Source organism: Talpa occidentalis, unplaced genomic scaffold (assembly GCF_014898055.3).
Source record: "Talpa occidentalis isolate TD23 unplaced genomic scaffold, MPIMG_talOcc4v2.1 talOcc4.10, whole genome shotgun sequence".
Lineage (NCBI taxonomy): Eukaryota > Metazoa > Chordata > Mammalia > Eulipotyphla > Talpidae > Talpa > Talpa occidentalis.
In genome coordinates, this window is record NW_023600993.1 from 64,561,701 (window position 1) to 64,587,310 (window position 25,610).

General features: G+C 41.4%; 1 protein-coding gene across 2 annotated transcripts in view; it reads left to right on the top strand.

Annotated features, from left to right (window-relative positions):
• The window catches only part of EGFR (epidermal growth factor receptor), a 198,736-nt gene that overhangs the window by 98,497 nt on the left and 74,629 nt on the right, over nt 1-25,610 (top strand). For both annotated transcript variants that reach the window (XM_037493498.2, XM_037493503.2), the window contains exon 2: nt 25,275-25,426. In XM_037493498.2, the coding sequence (XP_037349395.2) occupies nt 25,275-25,426 (152 nt within the window). The remainder of the gene's footprint in view (nt 1-25,274; nt 25,427-25,610) is intronic.

Genomic DNA, 25,610 nt, shown 5'->3' on the forward strand with positions numbered 1-25,610 from the left:
CATTCTCCTGATGCTAAGACCAGGGTTTCATTTTGCCTTTTCTTGAATTTTGTATAAGTGAAATCATCAGTATAGACTTCTATGTCTGGTTTCTCCCTCAACATTATGGGCACAAATGTGCCCATGTTGTTCTCTGTGATTGTCTCTCTCATTCTTGTGTCTCTGAATTCACTGGGAGAGAATCACAGAGTAGTCTGTTGCACCAGTCACAGGTGTGAAGGTCGTCGCCCACCCCCTGCAGTCATGAGATGGTGAATATTGCAGGACATGTCTCTTGGTGTGCTTTTGTGTACACTTCTCTTAGACATCTGTGAGAGAAACTGCTGGGTCACAGGGTCTGAGTTTGCTTAGTTTTTTAATGATATTGCCAAAAAGTTTATCAGAGTGACTTGAGCAAGCTACAGCTGCGATGTTTGAGTGTTCCAGTCACTGGATCATCCTCAACACTTGTGTCATCTGACTTTCCATTTTAAGACCTGATACATGTGCTCCCTGCAAGTGTATTGATGAAAATTAATATTAATTAACTTTAATAAAAATTAATCAGCTCTCTTCAAATTCATCAACCTAGCCTTTAGTGTCTTGGAGAACATACAGACCAGAGTCAAGCAGATTTGGGCTTAAATACTGCCTTTGCCCTTGTCAGCTGAGGAAATTCACATTATAAATCTTGGTTTCTTCTTTTGTAAAATTGCTATAAAGGCCAGTATTAAGTGAAGATTCATCAGCATAATGTCTGAAAATAGCCAAGTCCTGAGGTACACTAGATTCAATCATGGCTTGTTGTTCATATCTCAGTCCCTACAGATTATTTTTTTCTTTTTTAGCACAAACTCATGTTTGTTACAGAAAAGCTACCAGGAGGGTTGTGTATGGCTTTCAGCCACAACCATGACCACGGATGGTGAACCAATGTGTGGTCTATTTTGCTTTGTTCTCTTCTCTGATAATGTGAATTTTCATAGTTTTCCCATGGCCATTCCTAAAACCAGAAAGGATAATACTCAAAAGAGAGCTTGGAAGTTATCCAGTCCAACAATTTACTGCCCTAAAACCATAACTGAGCCTCAGAGAGATGGAATGTCTTCTGAGACCATGCAGGTGGTTGTGGCCTCCATGTAATTAATATTCACCCCCCCCATTCTAGTGCTAGTGCTGGTTCCATCATGTTTGTTGCCTCTAATAATTATAAGTCTGTTTTTAAGCAATAATGACGATAACTTCTGACATGCAGTTGCCAGTTCCTAAGTGGTTCTCCATAAAATCCCAAAGATTGTTGTGCATGCCTCCTATATTACCTAGCTTTTCAACAGATTCAAAGGGAGATTTCTTTACTTTTTTTTGATTCAAAGAATTTACAGAGTCGATAAGGATGTGGTTAGAGAATTTCTTGCCATCCTTTTTTTAGATCAGTGAACGTTTATTGAAGGAGCCGGTGAATGGATGAGATACCACAAGGAAAGCTGTAACCATCTAGGAGGCAGGGACATTTCCTCTGGGAAAAACCTATTTTCTCAGTCTCACATTTGGTAATGATGTTACAGTTAAGCTCCAAAAAAATAAACAAGATGATTTGTCAAAACAGAAGGACTTTTGGTAATGGTTGCTGCTGTGGGAGGACATTTGATAGTAAAAAGGGATGGCTCTGGATGAGGGGAGACCCCCCCCCCAGAACATGCTCTGTAAGAACCCTGAAGGTAGCCCAGCAGGGTCTTGCTGAGAGCATGTTGTAGAGTTTTCACAGGCATTTTACAGGATACTCCCGGTAGATCCGGTAGGAAACTGCCTTGTAGGGTTGCCACATGTGATCAGCTGTCAAAACCACTGGTGAGGTGTACTTGCTGCCACAGTATTCCAAAAGACAGAGTTTGGGGGCCTCCCCAGTGGCACAGTGGTTGAGCGCTGGGCTGCGAAGCTGCCCGCAGCATCTGCAGCACCGGTTTGATCCCCGGCTGCTAGTGAGGGTCCCACATGGCACGCAGATCTCTCCTGCCTTGCCCACTGCTCCCCTCAGCAGTGTGCTTCGTCATTGTGCCTGTTCTGCTCCCCACTCTGGCTCTTGTGAATTCTCTCATCCTCCTGTGCTTCTGACTGTACCCGTGCTTGTATAAATAAATAAATAAATCTTTAAAAACAAAACAAAACAAAAAAAAAGAGTTTTGCAGCCAGAGGAACTGAGTAGGTATTTTGATTGGGACATGGGAAAAGGATTCGTAGGAGGAAAAAGAGTACTCAGTACACTACTAGACAACTTTTTGAAAAGGCCTGCAATTAATTGCAAATGAACTTTATAGCTTTCACATCTTTATCAGATTAGCCATACTGTGAAATCAAGGTCTTAATAATGATACATTATTAAACAGATGGGTTGGTCTGAGGTGCACACCTGTGTGAAACTGGGCCCAGAAGAAAAGAGAAAGAAGGGCATCCAACCCAAATAGGGATGACACCCCCCAGATTTAGCATCTGTAAGTCCTATGTGAGAATTGCATTGTCATCATGCTTTCATATTTTGGGAGCTTTGATAGTCTCCAGTGAAAGTTAAATGTTTGCATTTATTCCTTCATTTGTCTTCATAAGCTGGTCAGAAGAACATTACCTTCCCGGTTTTAGCAGAAATGCCAGAGCAAGGTAGCTTGGAAGGTAAGTGAGCATGCCATCCCAAAGCCCAGCATAGGAAGCTGTGTCTGTATTTCCAACGCCTCCTCTACGCCTGGAAGGGTTATCTCCTGTGGATTAACAAACACACAGCAATCACCCACGTGGGGCGGGCAACTGGCAAGTCCAATAAACAGCAAGCCTGCCCTCCAGGCGGTCCACATCCAGACTATGATGGTCTGGTGCCCCACAAGGGCAGGCACTGCCAGGGCTGAAGATTGAAGCAGCAGATTAGATATCAGCCCAGTCACCTGATATGATCCTCAAAAGTTTGCATAACTGTTGTCCAGGTACCAAAACAACAAGAACACTGGTTTAATAATTTCACTTAAAAAGCTCAAACTGGAAAGCTAGAGTTCAGCTTTAAAGCTACATTTCAAACATGTTTTTATTTTTAACAACTTCTGTCTTCCAAAGAAGAGAAAGACGAGGGCCGATGGCAGGCGTAGAGAAAGCCCAAGACCACTACCCTCTTTCCCGTTGTTCATTTTACAACTAAAGTGGTACTATGTTTATCATCGCAAGAGAAATGTATCATTATTAAGACCTTGATGCCATAGTATGGCTAATCTGATAAAAAAGTGAAGGCTATAAAGTTCATTTGCAATTAGTAATTGCAGGCCTTTTCAAAGACTTGTCTAGTATGTACTGAGTACCCTTTTTTCCTCCATGCACACTACATATAATTGTCTACAAATCCTTTTCCCATGAGATGTGACGTAGTAAGATAACAGACTCAGAACTGAAAGTCAGACTCTTTCTTTGATATAATAAGATATGAGATAATTGCTTGATACCAATTCATCCTGTGGAGTGTTTAATAAATGCATCTACATTAATTAAATGTTAACTGCAGTTAACGATACTACATTCTATACTTGAAATTTGCCAAATTAAGTATCCGCACACACAAGGTAACTGCGCGAGGTGATGTATGTGCTAATTAACGTGATTGTGGTCACAATGTGTATGTATATCAGATCATCACATTATACACCCTAAATACATACTATTTTTATTTGTCAGTTATACGTTAGTAACGCCGAAGGAAATATATGGGAATAACGCTGGCTCTGATGGGATGCCTCTCCAATAAATGCCTAATGCGTGGACACTAGCGTTTCAGCAATGTCAGGCATGGCCTTATCCCAGAGAATACCAACATGCCTTTTCCCATCCTTCTCAGAGACTGAATTTCTTCAGCAGATAATCTCTCTGTTCTGGCCACTCCACCAAAACTCATCTAGGAAGGGCCCAAAGAACTTACCACCACCATCTTCGTGCTTCATCTCGTACTTCCCTTCCACTTACTTGGTTTTGAAGCCTTGACAACACACATCTGCATTTGTCTCCGTGTTCAGTGACCCGATAGCTCCTGCTCCTCCAGGCCCCTTCACCTCCCTTTAGTGCTAGGAAGGTTTCTTCCATCCCAAGGACATGTTCTGTTGCAATCAGTGTCCATTCTAAGGCTCCCTAATGCTTCCTGCATCACCTCTGAATCTGCATTTTTACAAACTCCCTAACAATCCATCTGCCTATCAGGGTTTGAGAAGGGGTCTGATGGGAAGGGGTGTGATGAGCTTCTGAAGTATAGCTATTGCTGAGGTCAGAGTTCCAACGGGGAGACCAGACACACAGTGGGGAATCTCTTTGTTTCTTGGAGGCAGTAAAGCCACAGCCATCCACCTGGCCCTGGGAAGCTGTTTTTTCTCAGTTTCTCTCTCAGGTTGCATTTCTCTCAGTGAGTTTAGGTGCCATCTCCCTGATGTAAGAAGTACAGACAGGAGGCTTTTCTGAGAAGCTGCTGCCCAAGGCTGGAGGGCCTCCCCCTCCACCCCCATCCCACTTGCTTGTGCCTGTCTGTGTATACACAATGGCCAAAAGGGCTTGTTTGTGACTTGTCTCTACTTCCTGGTATTCTGTAAGAATGACTCAGTTCACACATGGATGTTGAATAACTTTATTAATGGCCAAAGGAAGTGCTTTCTTGGTTTGACAGTCACTTCCATTCTTGCGTTTGAAAGTTTCTCACTTTAGTAGAGAAAGGAATGTTTGACAACAGGGAAAACATTTATGTGGAAATGACCCATCTGAAACCCAGCTACTCATTTTTCCTCCTGAGTGTCCGATTAGCGGTGGGGGAGGCACTCACTCAGTGTGTCCTCTGTCTTCCTTCCTAGGCCAGCAGCAGCATGAGGCCAAGGCCACTGTGTGTCCAGTCCCAGGCATGGGCTACCACATATTCAGGGCCCAATAAATTTCTGATGAATGATCAGGAATGGATTTGTTTTTCTTGGAACGTTGTTGGCACATCTTGAAACACTCTATGGAGTGGAGATGGCTCCTCAAACTGCATCTTATCATTATTATTTCATTTTCCCCTGGTTATGGGTCCATCTGACTTAAAAGGCATTATTAATATTGCTTGTAAGAAGAAACGTTGATGGAAATGAGTCAAATGGAATTATGGTTAGAAACTTGCCAGGTGTCATTTTTGGGAGATTAGATAACTGTATTTTCTAGTGCAGAGAATCGCCTGTTTGTTACAAGTTAGGACTTTGCTGGACTGGTTTACAGGGCCAGGGGGAACGAGATAAGTGAATCTTCCAGTGAGAGGTCATCTGTTTTGAAAGCAGGGAAGATTCCATGAGCCAGATCCAAGTGTTACAACATCGGGTAATGTCTCAGACCATGCAGGGTAAGGAAGCCCCAGCTGAACATAAAACAAGAATCCCTCATGCTGTCCTCATTGAAAGGACATGTAATCCAAGCCTTTGCATGCTTTGATGTTTATGGTCAGGAGTAGCTTTGGGGATAAAACTCTGATACCAGAGAAAAAGTGAACTTTTTTCACAGGCCTTCAAGGGAGCAGGCTACTGCTTTATTCTGCCCTAAGCTCTGTTCTTCCAGATGCTTTTCCATGGAAGAGGCACAGAGCACATACTACTGTCCCCCAGGAACCAGGGGGTGACAGGTGTAACATGTGGGTTTGATGGCAGCATGCCTTCTTTCCTCTCAGATAAAGGGCATGGTCACTTCTTGATGGGAAGTACGAAAAGGTTCTACCCTTGTAGAGTTTTTATTGTCTTGCTAGCCAGCTGGCTGCAGCCATGCTCTCTGTTGCTCTGTCTCCCTTCTCCACAGCCGTCCTGGCCCATTCCTGGTTCAGAGAATCACCATTAAACACAGACTAGAAACACAGCGCTCTGCAGCATTGTGGGTGTTTTTTTGTTTTGTGTTTTGTTTTGGTTTGTTTTGTGTTTTGTCTTTTGTCCGACCGCCAAGCTTTCCTGGATAACTCCAGGTAACTGAAGTTAATATTAAAAAGAACTCTTGACCAGAATAAAAAGTCATGTAAGTGATCCATGCATGTGTGTACTGTGATTCATTCACTCATCTGACAAGAGCTTTTGTTATCCTGGTGTTCCAGTGGCTTAGCTGGGAACAGGGAATATTCTGCTGGTTCTGTTCTGAGCACGTGGCTCCTTGCTCTCTGATTCCATCATGTGTGCTGTATTGTACACTTAGCGTTTGTTACAACAAATCTCATGTTGTGTTCTTCCACAGTAACATTGTTAAAAATGTTTACAGTCATGTTGTGTATATTATTTTTTTTAAAAAAGGTCAATTCAGATCACTAAAATCTCTCTCATCCATATTAGGAGTTCTTTATTGGTTCTTTATTATCCCAGAATGGTTAGAGGGTGGATCTGAGTTCACTTTATGGGAGAAATGATAACAATTTCCTTCGGTAGTCTTTGAAGCAAGCATATATTTAATCAAAGAAATCTCCCTGAGGACCGCGGGACCTCACCATAACCCATACGTTCCATCCCCGAAAGCTCAAGCACCTGCATTTCACTTTCACCTTTCCCCCTCCTTGCTCTCCACCTCCCTCTTGGAGCACTAGCCCTCATCATCTCGACTTTTTTAATGTGATATTCCTTTTAGCCATTCCTAGGTAACCTCACATCCTTTCTTAAGCAGCCTAAAGGCCAATCTCACACCATCGCCCCTCACTTTCCACTCACTCCTAGTCCACAAAACCTTCTGTCCCCACTACTCCTGTCATCTTTCTGATCAGCCTGCTCCTCCTGCAGTAGCCTCAGGACCCACTTTCTCAGGAGATGTACCTATCTTCTGACTGTCCCTTCATCTGTGCCCAGATTCTCTTCCTGTCTTCATTCTCCCTTTTCTTCTTTGCACAATGCCATTTTATTCTCCAAAATGCAACTCAGCTGTCAGATCCTCCGGGAAGTAGTTTTTAGGTACCCTCTGTCCTCTTAGTTGCAAATTAGCTATCTGAGCTGTTGTTTTAACTTGTTTCTCAACATGTCCCACTGCCTGTGCCATCGACAGGCCTTCAGGCAAAGGCCAGTGACTGTGCCTTGTGTTCAGTAAATGCTCCTGAATGGATGGATTGAACAGTTAATTAACAGCTCATAGTAACACACCTTCAAGCAAAGATCACTTTAAAATAATCCATATGCTGGGTCATTTTAGAATGATCACAAGGCTGATTAACGATCTACAGAGAAATCACAAGATGAGGTCATGGATTTCGTTTTAATCTACCAGCTTATTCTAGAAGATATTAACAATTATCTACCTACCTCAAAATTTTTTCATGCTATGTCTTAAATTTCTTGTCTGGAAAAATATATGACATGTGACTATTGACCCTTTGTGGTGTAATCTAATGAGTTTCTAAGTAATTCATGGAATGATGATGACATTGTGGTCCAAGCCAAGGAATAAAATAGACAATATTTGACAAATAAATTTATCTGCTCACACAGTTAAAAACAAGATGTTCAAAATTTACTTATAGAAGTTAGCATTATTATTCCTTTTATAAACAGATATAAAGAAAAATATAGCTAAGGTTCTCTGCTCTAGATTATTATACCCTAGAAAAGTTGTTTTACTTGCTATGAGCTTTCTGGCCTTTACTTCCTTTATAGTGTAGTTTGTGGGAAAATACATTTCTGCATGCTTGAAGTGTACCTCTTTGCATAGCTCACTAATGTACACAAATACTTGCAGGCTATACTCTGAAGAGCTTCATCTCAAGGTGTTTCATTCACAAGGCTTTGTAAGAAGAGCTTTAGAGCTGCAAAGTGACCCTAATAAAAATGTCAGTTTAAAACCAAGATGTATTTGAGAGGGAACGTCTGCAGAAGACAAAGAAAGTGATCAAAATGTGTAGTAAGCCTTAGAAAAGACTAGAGCTACTGAGCTTCCCCCAGCTCAAACCTAGAATTCAGCCTGTGTGTATGTTAGTCTGTGTGTATTTTGTGTAGTCCTGAAATCTAATAAGGCGGGTACATAAAGGAAATGGATGGGAACAAAAACACTGTAACTTAAATTACAGGGGAAAACTTTGCTCTAGATCAGTCACGGTTTTAAAATGTCCGGACTTGTTGATATTTCCTCCCGTGCTACTGGCACAAAATGTCCCTATGACATTCCATACAACTTCAATCAAATCTAAAAGCTTTGTTACAGCATGTTTTATTGATATCAGTATACTTCAAATCTCTACCAGGTTTCTGCAGAGGCACATTAGGCTTGAAATTGTTAAACCATTCAATTCATACCTGAATACTATATAAGATATGAACTGAGGCTCTGGAGTCTTGATTGACTCTGGCATTAAATTTCCAGGTTTCCAAAATTGCAAAATAAGTTCTAAAATATGGCGGTGTTCATCATAGTCTGTGGTTGCAGCCTATGGTTGGAAAACTACAGTGTACCCTCTATGAATAACTGTGGACTTCAGAGTTTTCATGAAATCTGCATGGTTGTCATGTTCGGATTTAGACAGGGCATAACTAAGCCAAAGAATGGATCCCTCTGGGCCAACACACTTGGTTGACTCAAGCCCAACAGGAAGATAATCAGAAGCTCTCACCTCCTGAGGGGCCCCAGGCAACAGTCATCCACAGTCCGGGTGAGAAGACTGGCCGCCATACAGGGTCAGCCGCTGCTCTTACCCTGTCCAGACTTCATTTACAGTTGTCCCCTGGAGTTGAGGCTCTAGTGCTCCTGACTGCATGAGTAGCTCCAGCAGCCTAGTTTGTTACTTGGGAAGGTGAATAGCTCTGGGCACCACTCTCATCCATGCTTCTGTGCCCACGCCATCCCCAATGCTGGGGTTCAGACTCCTCCTCCCATCAGGTATTCTGGTGAGCATGTGCAAAAAGCTCCCGTGCAGAGGCATTTCCAGGATATTTTGTTAAGATGCAGATACTAACCCTTGAAAGCTGACTGTAGAACTGAAGCATCCAGAGAGGAGGGGGAGAGGGTAAGAACAAAGAGGGAAGGAAACGCAGTGGATTGTGGTGGTGGAGTATGGTTGAGTTGGTGGTGGGTGCACAACAGTGGCAGTACCTGATGAGGCTGTCTTAATAGTACCTCAATTAAAAATAAATATTTTGTTATTTATTTTTTAAAAGATTTATTTATTTATTTATACAAGAATTGGGGTACAGGCCCGATGCATGGGAGGGTGAGAGGATTCACCAGAGACAGAGCGGGGAACAGAACAGGCAGACTGACGAAATACACTGCTGAGGGGAGCAGCGGGCGAGACAGGAGAGGTCTGCTGCACTATGTGGGACCCTCACCGGTTGGCCAGGATCAAACCGGCGGTGCAGAGGCTGCTGACAGCTTCACAGTGCAGCACTCAACCACCTGTGCCACCAAGGGAGGCCCTAAATATTTTTTTAAATAAAAGAAAAAAAACTAGGGAAATGTTAAAAAAAATGGAGATTCTGACTCAGTAGATGTGTAGTGGGGCTCTGACTCCCCATTTCTGATAAGCTCCAGGTAAACCACTTGTCTGTCCACACTCCCTTGAGGCCTCAAGGCTCTTCTTCACTTGGCAACAAGGACTTTCTTTAAGTTAAAAGAGAGATTATTTTATCTTATGAAGGTATAACATAGTATAGAGAAAATACTCTTTAGTCATAAATAAAGTATGCACCATCAAAACCACATGCTTGGTCGTAAGGAAAAGATCCGTGTTTGAAAATACAGGCTATTGTGCCTCATTCCACCCATCCGCTTGGAGGGGGTAAGCCACAGTCACCACAGCACTGACAATGCTGAGCTCATCACCACCAGCCCTGGCGCCCATCGTGATGGGTGCCAGCTCTTCCCACAAAGCTCACATGTTCCCAGGAATCATTCTTTTTTGTGAGACTGTTGCCTCGTGCTTCTAAATAACTTAGGCAATTAAACTTTTTGTTTCGAGTAATGCATAGAATCACAGGTAGTTGTAAGAAATTACGCAGAGAAATCGTGTGTACCTTTTGCCCACTTTCCCTGTGGGAGCACCTGGCACCATCACTACCAGGATGTTGGCACTGACACAAGCAAAGTACAGAACATTTCCATCACCATGAAAGTTTCTCCTTACACACCCACTTCTGGGTGCCCTCTAGGTCCTTCTCCAAAAAGCAGCTGATATTTTTAAAACACAAATCTGGACATGTTTCTCCTTGTTTGAAACCTGTCAGCAGCTTCTCACGGCTTTTAAAATGGACATTAAAATCCATAGCAGCAAGCCCATGAGCTGGACTCCCTGCCTCTTACTTGCTTCTGCTCTCTCAGCTTCTTCTCACTAGACTTCTCACAGAGCCTTTCACCATCAGCACCTCCTACAAGAGCCCCCCAAGCCCCCCATATAGTAGGCCAAATTCCTCATGTCCATAATTGCTAAGCCCAATGGCCACTCCTCAAGGAATCCTGCCACAGCTGCAGATGATCAGCTGTCTATACTCTCGGAGCACCCCAGCTGGTATCACAGCCATCCTTCATTGTCAAAAGGCTCATCATTGCAGAACTGTCCCCCATGGATTTCATGAGGCAGGAACAGTTTCAGTCCTGTAGCTGCCATGTCCCTGGACCTCACCTAGTACCTGCACACACTGACGCTAAGATGACGATGATGACAGCGGAGATAATGAGGATAAAGTCAGCTCTCATGAGCCAGACATACCTTTACAGACATCAACAGCTTAATGCTATGACAACTCCATGAAGGAGGTATCTTTTACCTTCATTTTATAGATGAGAAAAGTAAGGGTCAACCAGGAGAAGTAATTTGCCCAAGGTGACATCACTGGTGCCCACAGAACTGGTTCAAAAGCAAGAATCTACTGAACATGACCGTACTCTGCCAGGATGTCCAGCCCCTGTGCACCTGGCCACCCCTCCCTGGTAAGGTGTTCTGTGAACACTGGCCAGATGAACAAGGAAGGGAAGTGTTTCTGGTGCTGGCTCTGATTAACTACTTGCAAAGAAGCCAGACATGCTCAGAAATTACATGGGGCCTTTATTCTGTGATCTTGATTCTTAGTAGTTTCCAAAATTGGGTTGATTTTTTTTAATAGCTTAAGTATTAGATAGATATGAATTAAGAAAGTCTAAATTATTTGCAAGTGTAAACTATAAAACACTTTGTAAATGTTATTTTATTTGTGAGGGAATGAGTGGACATTCATTATATGAAAGTATTGTGGGATTTGGAATATAAAATTTACTTAGGAACTGTACTATAAAGCAGACACAAATATCCAGCAAACCTAAACACCCGCATTTAACCTCAAATCAACACCAAATGATAATTGAATAGACTTGCAGGGGGGGTGGGGGATCGCAAGTATATTTCTAGAGGTAACAGCCATTCCCCAGTGAAAACAAAGGTATTGTCTAATTAATGAGATTTCTCTGGCCCTTTGCACAGCAATTCTTATTCTAGTTGTTATGTACTGTTTTTGGTCTTCTGTTTCTTTTGCAAATTTCAATTTACATTTGATGAGTGGTTGATTCTGCTACCCAACTTTTGGACTGTTTCTAAACATAAAATTGCAATTCCAGGTAATTCTGCCACAAAGATGCGGGTCTCATTAGGAAGGTGGGAAGCTAGGAGACGACTCAGTCTAGTCTCACCAAACTAACAGCCCATGCTTTATCCAGTTGTTCTACAGATGAGTTAAATGTTTTAGTAATCCTAAAAATTGATGTGCTTTTTCCATGAAAGGAAGTGTTCCCACATTTTCCAGAGGAGAGGCATCTCTAGCCTTACTCCTTCATCCTCACATTCCCACCCCCTCACCCTTGCCACCACCCACACAACATCTGTAGTTCTGAAACTCAAAGCACAAATTATTGTAAAAATTAATTGAGCTTACAAAGAAATGCTTGTGTAGAAAACTTTCTCAGCTTTAAGGAAAAATAATCTGGTTTGAATAACCAGTCAACAGAGTAGAAATTGTTTATTAGAAGACTTTCCTGCAACTCCTTAGGAGTAAACCCCTTCTGCTACTACCAGCCCCCTTTCTAAAGACTTGACAGCATGCCAGAATAAGCAGCCAAAGGACGGGCTCCATGAAAAACATGCAGCACACACTCATCATTTTCACTTCTCTGGTTACTGTCCTCAACAACTTAAAAAGCAAAACGCAAACAAACAATAAAAGTGCTTTAGATTACAGATCGAAATATATGCCATGTGCTAGGCCTAGGCCTCCTGGCCATTAAAGGCCCCTGGACACCATCCTCATGCAGCAAAACAGCCTTGCAGGGACATGCAGACCCAGACTGCCAGGAATGAATTTATCTCCACTAACATGTTCTGTCAGATTGAACAGGACAGCCAGAGAAGCCAGGTTTGGCACAAGAACAAATAAAAAGTTTTCCCATCTCCTGGAGTGATTGTTGATCCTGGATTGGGTGCTTAGACATATCATACAGCTTTCACTGTGGTGGTTTCTAGACCCAGGGACTTGACTCCAGCCCCATCATGCTGTTGTTCCTTGCCCGTAATTATCTGGAATTTCCTAGATTTGACCTCACAAGCAAGTGAACCGAGTTTCTTTCACTGTAGAGCACACTAATGAAAGTCTGGTAACTTGCATTAACAGTATCTGCAATTGGAAACAGCATTTGTGGTTCCTGGGGATTAATCTCTAATTTTCATCAAGGGAAAAAAAAATAGGGTTCCTTCCTTCAAGATAAGAAAATCCACTCCAATGTTTTCTGACCTAGAATTACTGCCATGGTGGATGTTTCACCTTCATCGTTGCACTTAAATGTAAAGGCTATTAAAGAAGTTTAACCAAGAGGAGAATTTTAAAATGTTAACAAGCAAGGCAGAAATGTAAATGTGAAGGTAGGAATCCTTTCAAAAGAAGATGTGAAATATGCTTTGTGAATCACCTGTGTGAGTTATTTTTATGCATTCTCTCAGGTGGTCACTCACAATGAAACAAGGATTGCAATAACAGGTTTTCTTGTGTGTTTTTCTGACAACTCCATGTTCTTGGAAGATATCATACAGTTAAAATATGTTCAATCAGAAAATAAGCTTTCAACACCAGAATTTTGTATCTTCAATCAGTAGCAAATTCAACTCTATTAGTGTAGTAGGATGTGATAGAAACTAAAACCTAAGAGAAGCCCAAGGAAGGAAAAATACTTTCTCATCCAAGTTAGAGAGGAATTTGCCATCAGTCCTACTATTAATAAATGCAGTGAGGATTCCATCTTCATTGTTCAACTGCCATATTAATTACTAAATGTAAAAAGAAGTGAATCAAGACTGCTGAAAACTTAGATTTGATAATGCAGATATTTTAGTAATAATATTCATCCATCTTTTATTGCTTGCTGAGTTTCTCAGTATGATAAACTAAAGGGAAGCCAAAGGAAACATAATGTTTGCTGTTCTCAGATGACATATTATTCTTTAAAGAGACAAAATGTGCTGTGAAACAACAGAATGCTCTCACCATCCAAGTATGAACCAGTGCACATCTCAAACAGGCCACCACAGGGCTAGGGGAGCAGGGAAGCAGAGCCGGATGGGGAGTCTTTCCAGAGGATGTCGCTGGGAAAGGAGGCCACACACGTGGAGCTCCCAGGAGTGTGAGGAGGAGGAGCTTCTAGAGGAGCCCTGGGTGAGAAGCAGTCATTGTCTTCAAGTGTCTGCAGGGCTAAAGATAGAAGAGAAGTAAGTTGTATAAGGCAGAGGAAATGACCAGGGGACTAATTCAGATAGTCTAAGGAATGATTGTGTGACTGATTTATAAATACCTGAGGGCCTGCTTCACAAAATCTTAGCCAAACTGCAACTCTTATAACTCACATGGTCATGCAGAACAAGATGCATTGACATGAGTATAGAAAGTCAGGGTTCCTGGATGTCATGGGGTGGGGGCAGGTGTGCTTCACATCCACTCAGGATGCCTAGAGTTGCAACACTCCCACCCAAACACACACACACACACACACACACCCTGCACCTGTGGATTGATTTGCAATACCTTTGTATCTTCAGTTCCTCTAGCTAATGATAAAATTAGATCTTAATCCCAACAAAACTCTTTGGGGATTGTTTTTGGGGGGAAGTGAATCACTTCAACCAGATTTGCCTTCTAGAAAGTACCAGATAAAGGAAAATCTAATCATATACTTCTGACATCCTGTTAGTCCTTCCTCTAACACAGAAGTTGGCAAGGATAACCCATGGGTCAAATCTAGCCTCCTGCCTGTGTTTGCAAAGAAAGTTCGATTGGCACAAGATAGGGCTTCCGATTCATCACTGGTCGATGACTGTGGTGTTACTGTAGCAGCAGAGTTGAGCAATTGGAATGCAGACCAAACATCTGCAAACCCAGAACTTTAACTCTTTGGCCCTTCTCAGAAAAGGTTGCCAGCTCCTGCTCTGGAACATTGTATGGAATGCTCCGGCCTCTATTTTCTGGACTGAGAACTGCGGCATAGAAGCCAGCACTGCCCGCCATCTGCACTTGTTTCCTTCCTCAGGTGTGGGGGAGGAGGGGCCCATCCAGCACCAGATGTCATGCCTGAGAACTGTTGCTCTTAATCAACAACTCTCCTCATGGCAGCCAAAGGTGCATTACAAACAATGGTGTCTGACACAAAATTAAGACGCCTCTATGGCAGAAACTTTGTTTGCATCTCGCTGGCTGGTTCAACTCAACTGATTGTTCTTGATTTTCAGGTCCAGCAAGGGACTTTTGGGTCACAGAATGACCAGGGAAGGAGGCTCTGGTCCTCTATCAGGACAAGGCCTGCCTTTCATACTTTTTATACTTTGACTTCCTCTTGCCTGTGCTAAAGTGAAACTTAGGAGGAATTATTAAATTAGGTAGGAGTAGTGGAAAAAAATCGTTCCTTTAAAAATAGACATTAAATAGAAACACGTGCATACACGCAGCACACAAATCCAACTACACTTACGAAACCATAGGTCAGGCAAGGCCTTTTTCAAGTGAAGAAATAACAACAGTAGGAAATGTTCTGAGCAGCAAGCTGGGAGCTCTCTTAAAGGAATTCTCCTAAAAGGCACACATTAGGTGTGGCTTCCTCAGTCTTAAGTGCCCAGCACAGGCTCACAGGTCACATGTGGGTCCGGATGCTGTCCTTTTAAGCCATAGGGTCATCCCTGTGACCAAGGCAGGCAGGTCAGCCGAGATCAGCATCAGCTGTGCTCCTCAGTGGCAAGAGCCCAAGGCTGCTTGCCAGGCCACACACAACAGTGCGAGCAAAAGGGCAGGAGAGGTCACTCTCCGAGAGTGCTTGGGAGGAAGGAAGCAATTCATCCTGTTGGGATGCAGGCCAAATTTGATTTAGACTCATCATGGTGATATTGACAAAGGGCCTGCACATGTCAGGTGGTCTACCAGGGATTCTCCCATCACGTGAATCCTCCCAGGAGTCCTCCATTCTGTTTATTTTTTTAAAGATTTATTTTATTTATTTATGCATACAAATGCTGGGGTGCAGGCCAGAGGTGCAGGAGGATGCGTGGACTTACCAGAGAAAGAATGGGGAGAAGAACAGGTGGATTGACTGAAATACACTGAGGAGGGAGCAGTGGGCAAGTCAGGAGGGGTCTGTTGTGCCATGTGGGTTAGCTCCCTGACCAGGGGATTGAACTGATGCTTCGGTGGCTGTCGATAGCTTCATAGTGCTGAGACTTAACCCCTGGCACCACTAGGGAGGTCATCCATTCTGTTTAGAGATGAGAAAAAGAGAGTTAACATGTGGGCAGGCTGCCTCATCGGCCTTGTGGCTGTCCACTGTGGCTGGAAGGTGCCAGTCAAAGTCTGATTGTTTATTTTTCTGTAGTCAAACAGCTGACCAATAGCTTTGAAGTTTTTTTTTCTTTTCAAATACTTTATGGCATAAATATGAAGTACTGGTTCAAATAGTTCTTCTGAGAACCTGTTGTGCTTCTGTAGCCTGAAAATGAGCTAGCAGCAGACTCTGCTCAGTAGTAAATCCAAGCCACTCATCTTTTTTAGGAACATAATTTTTTTTTCCTGTCACTGCCCCAGCTCGTTTAAAGTTTAAATATTTTTCCAAGGCAATGAGTACTTCAGCTTCATTCTTGGTCACCACCTTTGTGTGTGTGTGTGTGTGTGTGCATGTGTGTGTGTGTGTATTATTTATTTATTCATATACATTTTATATCATTGTTCATTTTGTGCAATGTTTGCTTTCTCCTCTCAGGTGTAGTTCCCATAGAATTCCCACCACCAATTCACCCATGCACCATTGCCGTAGTCCCTTGTGCTCCTCCCATGTTTTTTTACACCATTTTATTAAATATGTTTTAGTTGAATAAGTGAATGAACAAAAAACAAGCAACCTGGCCTGCCTGGTGCAGAGCAGAGAGCAGGGGCAGAATGAGCCTCCCCAAATCTCAGCAGCACCACAGGTGTGGACTTCAAAATGCATTCTAGAGGAAGACTCAGCCAACAAGTCCACAGCCACATGGGGACTAACTCTGTCTTTGTCATTAGGAAGTATGTCATGTGAACCTGAACACATGTACAACAGAAGGAATGTCGCTAGGTGGAAGCTGAGCCTAGAGGAAAGCAATCTTGTCAGCCCTTAAGCCCGTGAGGGCATGTCTAGGAACTGCTCTCTGATGTGTAGCTGAGCTGTCCTGAGAAGTTGTTGAGGAAAATAGCAAGTTGCCACCACACATTCTGATGGCTTTGGGGTTGCTGGGCCTGTTGTCACGTAATGTACATGCCTTTCACACTTTCCTACTGTTTTCTTCTTGTCAGTTCTCTGCTGAACAGCCCAATTCTGTCAGCGTAAATGATTGTGCTACGTAGGGCGGTCTTGAGTCAAACTAGTTAGGTGTGAACCCATGTTCAAGTGATGGTCTTTGACGCCACCCACAATGTGGACTTTTTACTTTCCACTTCCTTCCAGACCTGTCTTCTCTGGACTTACCTCCTGTGAGAATAGATCATGTCTGCTAACCCCCAGCCACATGCTGCCTCATGCTCTCCAGTCACCTACCTCTGTGGTGACCACCAGCAAATCCAGTGAGCAAACCCACACCTTTCTATGGGTTGTTCTGGTAAGAGAGCAAGTGGCTCTTCAACACGTCCACATTCTGGTGGCAGGCACAGTCTTCTTGAGAAAAGGTTTAGGAAACCATGTGCAAATGTAGGAACTGATGTAATTCTTGACTCTGCACTGCCCTTCTCTGGTGGGTCTGAGTACTAATCTGAGAAAGCTCTAAGAGTAGGTCAGAAGATCCACAATTGCAGCGGAGGTAAAGGATATGAGTGGTGGTTTAGCCCACAAACTTTTGGAAGGGAAGTGGTATTATTCACTCCAAAAGTATGCCCATATGCAGAGAGAACCCCAGAACATGAGTAAGCTAGACCCAACTCAGAGAATAGAGAAATGGAACCTGAACCAGGAAGGAGATTACCTGGATGTTTGTAGAAAGGAAAAAACGGACACATTGAATTCGTACTGTTTGGATTTTCACAGAGAGCTTTTAGACCAAATCCAGTACACTGTCCTTCCTCAGGGTACCATATTCAGTCAGGGAATCCTCCAGTTTTATGCATATTATATAGATCATATGTCTAGACCAGTGGGATTTGATGTAGATTCTGAGATTTAATCTGATTTATGTGATTCCCCCTTCCATGAAGTTTAGTTCAGTACATGTGTTTGAAGAGCAGATGATCAAATACGTCACCAGGCACATAGTTAGGTATTAAGAGATTTATTGGCTTGGATGAATAAAAGATCAGTGGGTATTTTTTTCTGAAATATTATTGTAGTAAATTTCTGATAGTCAAATAAGAGGTCAAATTCACTAGCCACTCAACTACCTACAAAAAATGCAATGATTGCCAGCACTGTCACTTAAAACTTTGATTTCCGTTTTCAGCATCCTACTTTGGACAACATCCTATAATAATGAAAGTGATATTTTTCTTTTTAGAATATTGAAGCATCCCAAACTCCAATACATTCTATCAATTCTACTGAACAGGTTTTGTTGTTGTTGTTTTTTTAAATCCTTGGGGAGAAAACATTGAAGACAGATGGGCAGAAATATAGTGAATGTCTTGGTGCTGTGAATGCTGCTATGATGAAACCTCAGAGATTTGTATTTAGAGAGATTTGTGATTTGTGAAGCACTTCCATGTTCACAATTCCATTACTGCTCAAACCACCCCCCTTGTTAAATATTTCATGCTTGTCCCATTTAAACGCAAGAAAACTGAGACCCAGAGTGGAGGTGCCTGGCTGGAGGTCCACCCAGAATGACGCTGTTACAGCCTTCACACTGATAGGTATTTGGTGATGTCACTGGAAACATATTCCACATTCCCTCATAGAACTAGCTACCTGGGATTCAGACAGCAGCTAACTCCCAAGGAGTGGACTTGCTGTGCAAGGCATCCTGAGCCTCCTTGATATCATTTTTAAAAATCATACACATGGTTTAGGATTATTTTGATGACTAGGAAGAGAATCATGGAGATGGAAATTAACACAATTTGGTATTCTGCTCCCCAACTCAAAATTGAAAGAGGGTTTATTTTGAAATCTTCTGCTTGTTAACTTAATTAGAGTTACTTTAGTTTGCAGTTGTGTTGAACATGCCAAGGCTTGACATGTTGAGTCCAGTAGACATAGTATAATTTACATGGCAAATTATCAAATATTTAAGAGGACTTTTTGAGTCTTTCATGTGCATTTCCAAGTTGCAGTGTAGATTTAAACTCAATTTGACAGTCATCTTTGGATGGTTGCAAACTGAGAACTACTTACTAGTTTTGAAATCAAATACAACAAAATACAGAACTCGATAAAATAAAAAGTTGTGGAAAATATGGGGCCTCTTGGTGGTGCAGGGGTTTAAGTCTCAGAACTATGAAGCTATTACCAGCTACTGCAGAGTTTGATCCTAGGTCAGGGAGCTAACCCACATGGCGCAGCAGACCTCTGTTGTCTCACCTGCTGCTCCCCTCAGCGGTATATTTCAGTGGATCCACCTGTTCTGCTCCCCACTCTGTCTCTGGTGAATCCTCTCACCTCCCTCCCTCTGTACCTCTAGCCTATACCCCAGCACTCATATGCATAAAAAAATAAATCTTTAAAAAAAAAGAAAAAGAAAAAATTTTCACAATTATAGTGAGACTTTTCCTCTTTGATTATAGTGAGACAAAGCCTTCAATTAAATCCAGAGTGAATTTTAAATGCTACTTTATATTTACTTTTATTGTTTTCCCAATTGTTTCATTATGTCTCAACCATCAAGTTTCTATTTTCCTATTATTGCAAACTGTGATGTGAGTTGTTTTTTAGTCTAGTCTTGTTTTTTAGTCTAATTGTGTTTTTTAGTCATAATTTATAATGTTTTTCTCTGGGATAAATTTGTTTTATGCACTCCAAAACCAACATAAAGTAAATGGATTTGTATAGATCAGGAAAAAAAGTGCAACTTGAGCATTCTAAGCATTAAAGCGTCTGTGCGCAGTACATGGTATTTTCTAAACACTGCCATAGGTAGCTATTCTAAGCATCATTGCAGCTCTCATATACTCTCTCTTATTTAATTTCTTGTCAGCTATCTCTCATTTTCAAAACACTTTCATAAAACCAGTTAACATGAATAGTGCAAAACTTTAAAGATCTTGGGCCTCCCCGGTGGCGCAGCGGTTGAGCGCTGGGTTGCGAAGCTGCCCGCGGCCTCTGCACCGCTGGTTCGATCCCAGGCTGCTCCCCGGCCACTGGAGGAGGGTCCCACATGGTGCGCAGACCTCTCCTGCGGCCCGCTGCTCCCCTCAGCAGTGTACTTCGGTCCTTCTGCCTGCTCTGCTCCCCGCTCTGGCTCTGGTGAATTCTCTCACCCTCCCGTGCTTCTGACTGTACCCAGTGCATGTATAAACAAAAACAAACAAACAAATAAATAAATGAATGAATAAAATACGTGCCTCTTAAAAAAAAATAAAAATAAATAAAAAAAAATACTCTGGCAATTACTCTGTCTTTTCCCTTATGGGTTTTTTTGACTGTGTGTGTGTGTGTGTGTGTGTGTGTGTGTGTGTGTGTAGAAGAACTGGGGTATAAGCCAGAGGTGCAGGGAGATGAAGCAATCCACAGCCTCTGCAGCATGAGTTCGATCCCGGCCGGCCAAACATGGCACAGCAGACCTCTCCCGACTCACCTGCTGCTCCCCTCAGCAGTGCCTGTTTTGCCCCCCACTCTGTCTCTGGTGAATCCTCTCTCCCACTTCCCCCTCCCCATCCCTGGCCTTTACCCTGTCTCTTGTATGCATAAATAAATAGATCTTTAAAAAAAAAAAAAGAAAATGGGGCAAAAATAAAAGCAAAAGCAATCCAGGAGGTCAAGGGGAGAGAGCCACAAGAAACCAGCTACTTGGGCAGCCATTAATGTGTAATGGAGGGAAAGCAGCAGATTAAGACAATTACAAATTGACTTAGGCAATTCCAAAAGTGTTTAAGTAGATTTGGGAAAATGTGAAAAAACTTGTTTTAATACTGTGTCTTAATCAGTAGTACGGATTTGCCCAGGCTTGTGGACAAAGAGAGGTGTACACCCCCATTGACACAGGGATTACTCCATAAAATAAAGGGTATTTCAAGAGAGAAAGAGGCAGATTGCTTTAATGTTTAGTTAAGATAAATGGTTGGGGGGTGGGAGGAGAGGGCGTGTTTCTTGAGAAAAAGAATGACCACACCATGGGTCAGCACCAAATGTACCAGGATAATATTCAGGTAACTGCCCATCAGACATTTGCCTGAAGTGGTCACTAAAAGCACAACATGATGAGAGTGAGCTTTAAAAATATATGCTGTAAAACAGCCTGACCGAAAGGGTAACAGGCATAATTCCATTAACATGAAGTCCCAAAACAGGCAAGACTACTGTATGTGAAAAGAGTCCGAGTGGCAATTGCCTGTGACATTTGAAGCAGAGCTTGTCTGAGAAGGGCCCAAGGGGGCTGCTGGGGCGAAGGGGGCTGCCTCTGTTCTGATAGCATCATGGGCACACCAGTGTCTTGCCTGTAAGTTCTGGTATCTCAGAGTTCGTGGATGTTGCTTCAACATCGATGACAACAACTAGAAGCTCTATTGAGCTGCAATCCGAGGTATACCAAGGCGAAGTGTACTGCTCACTGTACTTTATTTTAAAATGCATCAAAATGGGGAACATAAAAATAAAATTAAAATAAAAAAATAAAATAAAATAAAATGCATCAAAAAACAAGATGGATAAAGTGTAATAAGTGAGTATAGTAACATGTTTATCTAAAGGTGTTCATGGTACACTTCTTTCAGCTTTGCTATAATTTGTAAGTCCTTATAATAAAATTTAAATACAAAAATTTAGAGCTCACTGCTCTTGATTCAGGAGAATTTGTCTTCAGATTTGCAAGTGGAGCAGATCACTAGCATTTTGTATAAAGCTTGACACAAACACTTTTGTCTGGTTTTCCAATGTATAATCCTATATTAAATATTCATTTCAATAAATTGTTTTAACACCTAAATTCATATTTTAATGAAATTCTTAAAGTACTATGTGACTTACTTTCCTTTTCTCATTTGCCATTCTGCAAAGGAGCTATGTTTGATGTTCATTGTTTGAATAAGCCTCGCTGCAGATCCAAATGTTCCCAATTCAGACAATACTGAAGGCCAGCATTACTCATGGAGGCCCCCTAACATCTGTCAGATACACCTCCTGTCATAGTACCATCACATTTCCCAAAAGCCATTTTAACAAAAGAAAGTCAAAAGCTTTTGCATTTATTCAATCTTCATAACAATTCTGAGAGGTCAATGTTACATCCACTCTATTTTTTTTTTTTTTTGTGGCACATAGAGTTTAGAGAAGTTGTTCTAAGTCACAAAATGAGAAAGTGGCCAAACACTTTCTCCTGAGTTAAAAACTCTTGCTCATTTTGCTTTTTCCATACCTGCCTGTGATTTTTCTTTTTAAGTAATTTTATTGATATCAGTTGTCTTACATGTAAATTATCTCACTGATTTAAGATTATACTTTTTCAATCAAAGAATTTAGGTCAAGTCATTCTTGTCTTCACCCCAAATTTCACTTAGATGATGTCATTCCATTTTGGACACAGGGCAGGAAAAACCTCAGGAAAAAAAACAACCTTATAATGATTTCTTGTAATACTTTAGTAATTAACCCTGGAACAGCATTCAGAATGGACTTGCCATAAACTGACAAATAATCTATCAACTGTTTTCTTGTTCTCAAAAGCAGACAGGCTAGATAGTTGAGCATTTCTGGGTTATGCAATTCTTTGCCATTGTTCAAAAAATAATGAAAAACTTCTGCATGAAAGTTTTTCTATATTTAGATTCATTTCCTCAGAATAGGTTTTCCAAATTGGAATCACCATGACATAGAGTTTGTTTATTTAAACAAGTTGTGCACTTACTTCCAGAGTGTTTTATGAATTAAGTTTCACGTCAGTAGTGTGAAATTTTGGTATTATCTATTTTCTGAAAATAAAATATATTTTCATAAGTCTTATTTTCTATAAAAAATACGACTACAGAATTGAAACTGGAAAGAGTGGGAGTAGGTGCAAAATGGGGAGGGGGCCAAGGGACTGTGGTGGAGGATTATGGATACTTTGCTGGTGGGCATGATGTGGCAACATGCATCTGAAGAAATGTGAACAGATATCCCTAAATTATATGCACTGTTGTAAACCAGTCTTACCGCAAAAAAAAAGTCCCCCTCCTTCTTTCTTGGTCACATTGATTAGGAAGTTATTCATCCTATTACTACTCAAGTTTTGCTTATCTTTAAACTTTCTTGATTCTATTATTTCTTGATGCCAGTAAAAAAGCACTTTTTAAAGTGGTTCATAATAATTGTAAACAATGAAGAATGGTGATAGGCAATCCTCAAATATTTTAGGTATTCATTTAGCATTTTTGAATAAATGGAAGATAATACAAGTATGAATTTTTTAAATGATTTTTTTTCTATAACAGGCTAAACTTAAATGGAATATTTCCTTTTATATTGATGGAAGTTTCTTTCTCATTGTTTTCAATAATAAAAATTCTCTGTTCAGCTGAGAGAAACTTACAAGCTGGTATCCTTGATCATTTAAAAATGAAAGCAACTAGTTTTGTTTTCATCACTCTGTATACTGAAGAAATTTTTCTGAAATTTGCTCCCACTATTAATCAGCATCGTTCACTTGGTGGTCAGGAAGGACCTCGCCAGTACTTGTGCCCACCTGATACCACAGTCTGTCCCTGGGCTAGCAACCTTTGTTCCCAGTGTGCCAATCAAAATGTACATGTTATTATCAAGACCCTGCGCCTACACTGGTGGTGGCATCTTAAGGACCTTAGAATTAGGAAATCATTCTGGCCCCATCAGCATGTGTTGCCGCCAACTGTGTACAACTGTTCCAACTTGTAATTAAAGCAGCCCATACTCCATGAAAAGGCAAACCAGAGATGTCGGATTGACCCCAACTATGGTTGGAAGAATTATGGAGTTATGCTGCCCCAGAGTCAGTGGAGAGGGGCTCCATCTGGCCCACCATCGGTTTCCATGTGAGAATCCTCTCCAACCCAAAACTTGAATGAGCCCACAGAAGGGAAATGAGGGAAAACCCCGGAGTAAAAAGGATGTGAAGATTGCTTCATATTTAATGTCAGTATAAATGCCTTGGGTTGATTATGTGGCGTCTGAGCTTGTGCTGAAATGCAAAGACAGACAGTCAGATGATGCACTTCAGAGCAATCCCCAGGTTCAGGGAACAAAGAAGTCTATAAACTAGACGTGTAAATTCAGAAAGGGCTCCTGAAGAAAGTGCCTGTATATTGACTTTGGCCTTGTTTTTGTACTCAGCCACCTGCTGCTGATTGCAGTCATGCCTTTACAACATGGAAGAATCTGGCCACTTCTGAATCTAACCCCAAAGCCAGAGGCCATATTTCCACACTCTTATGATAATTTCGGTTCAAAGTATAGTCCCATAATGAGCTCCCTGCTTCAAAAGCCCCAAATCTCTTTGTTTTGTTATGCTTGCCTAAACATGTCTTTCAAAGAGCTGCGTTTGTAAATAAGACTTTAATATAATCTCCTTTGCTTTTAAATATAGACTACCAAGTGTATTTCCATAGTCTACGTTTGTATCCTATTTTAATATGTTTTCCTGTGTTTAGTTTGCTACCTCAAAACAGGAGGGAGTTAAACATGCCTAGGTTGTATAATCGCAGGGGAGGGGCAGAGCAATTGCATGCATACCTGTGCCAGAGGGGTCACAGGGACCAACTGAGGGTCACTATGGCATCTCACTAGCCAGGTGTGTTTTTAAATGTGCCTTGTCATTTCTGTTATTTTATAAATATTGTGTGATTAGAGCTTTGATTTGTTCTTTGATACATCAGCTTAGAAAAATAGTTTTACTCTCCAGCCAGTTGTTTTTTGGGTTTTTTTTAAAGATTTATTTATTTATTTATACAAGCACTGGGTATAGTCAGAAGCATGGGAAGGTGAGAGAATTCACCAGAGCCAGAGCAGGGAACAGAACAGGCAGAGTGGCGAAAAACACTGCTGAAGGGAGCAGTGGGTGCAGCAGGAAAGGTCTGTACCATGTGGGACCCTCTCCGGTGGCCGGGGATCAAACCAGCGTTGCAAAGGCTACAGGCAACTTCGCAGCCCAGCGCTCAACCACTGTGCCACCGGGGAGGCCCCAGCCAGTTGGGTTTTAATTTATATCCTTGCCATGGATTTTTAAGTCGTACAATTTTGTGGTCAGAAAATAGTGTATGTTTTACTTATAAATAAATATCCTGTGGGTGCACAATAATGTGACATGTTATATTTTTGCAAAGTAAAAAGTTCATTATATAGTTGATAACTCAACATTGTAGTTTCATCATTTATATATTTATGTATAAATATATATTTATGTGTAAATATATGTTATTTTTCCTAGCTCTTATAGACCATTTAGTCTTAAAGATTTTCTTTCAATTTTCATCAATTTCCCCATGAATTTTTGACATTTTTAATTGCATGCATTATAGAATGAGTTATCCCTTATTAGGTACCTTACATGTATAAACTAAAATTTTTTTGTCATATTTGCCCATGGTCTTTGATCAGAATTAATATTGTAAGTAACCGAAGTAAACAAAGTTGAAATCTCTGAATATTGTTTTATGTTAGCTTTGTTCCTGTACTTGGCATTTCATGTAGTATCTTTTTTCCTTTTGTTGCAGTTTGCCAAGGCACAAGTAACAAACTCACCCAGTTGGGCACTTATGAAGACCACTTTCTGAGTCTCCAGAGGATGTTCAACAACTGTGAAGTGGTCCTTGGGAATTTGGAAATTACTTACATGCAAACGAACTATGACCTTTCCTTCTTAAAGGTTAGTTCAGTGAATTTCATTGTCTTACCCACATATAATAGGAGTGAATATATTCTATAAAGGCCTTGGTGAATTTAATGACATGTATTTGCATGTACCATGGCAATTATAAGTCCTAAGGAACTACAGATGCAAGTTTTATAAGGCTACTTTACCAGCTAGTTATGAAGAATATTGAAAAGAC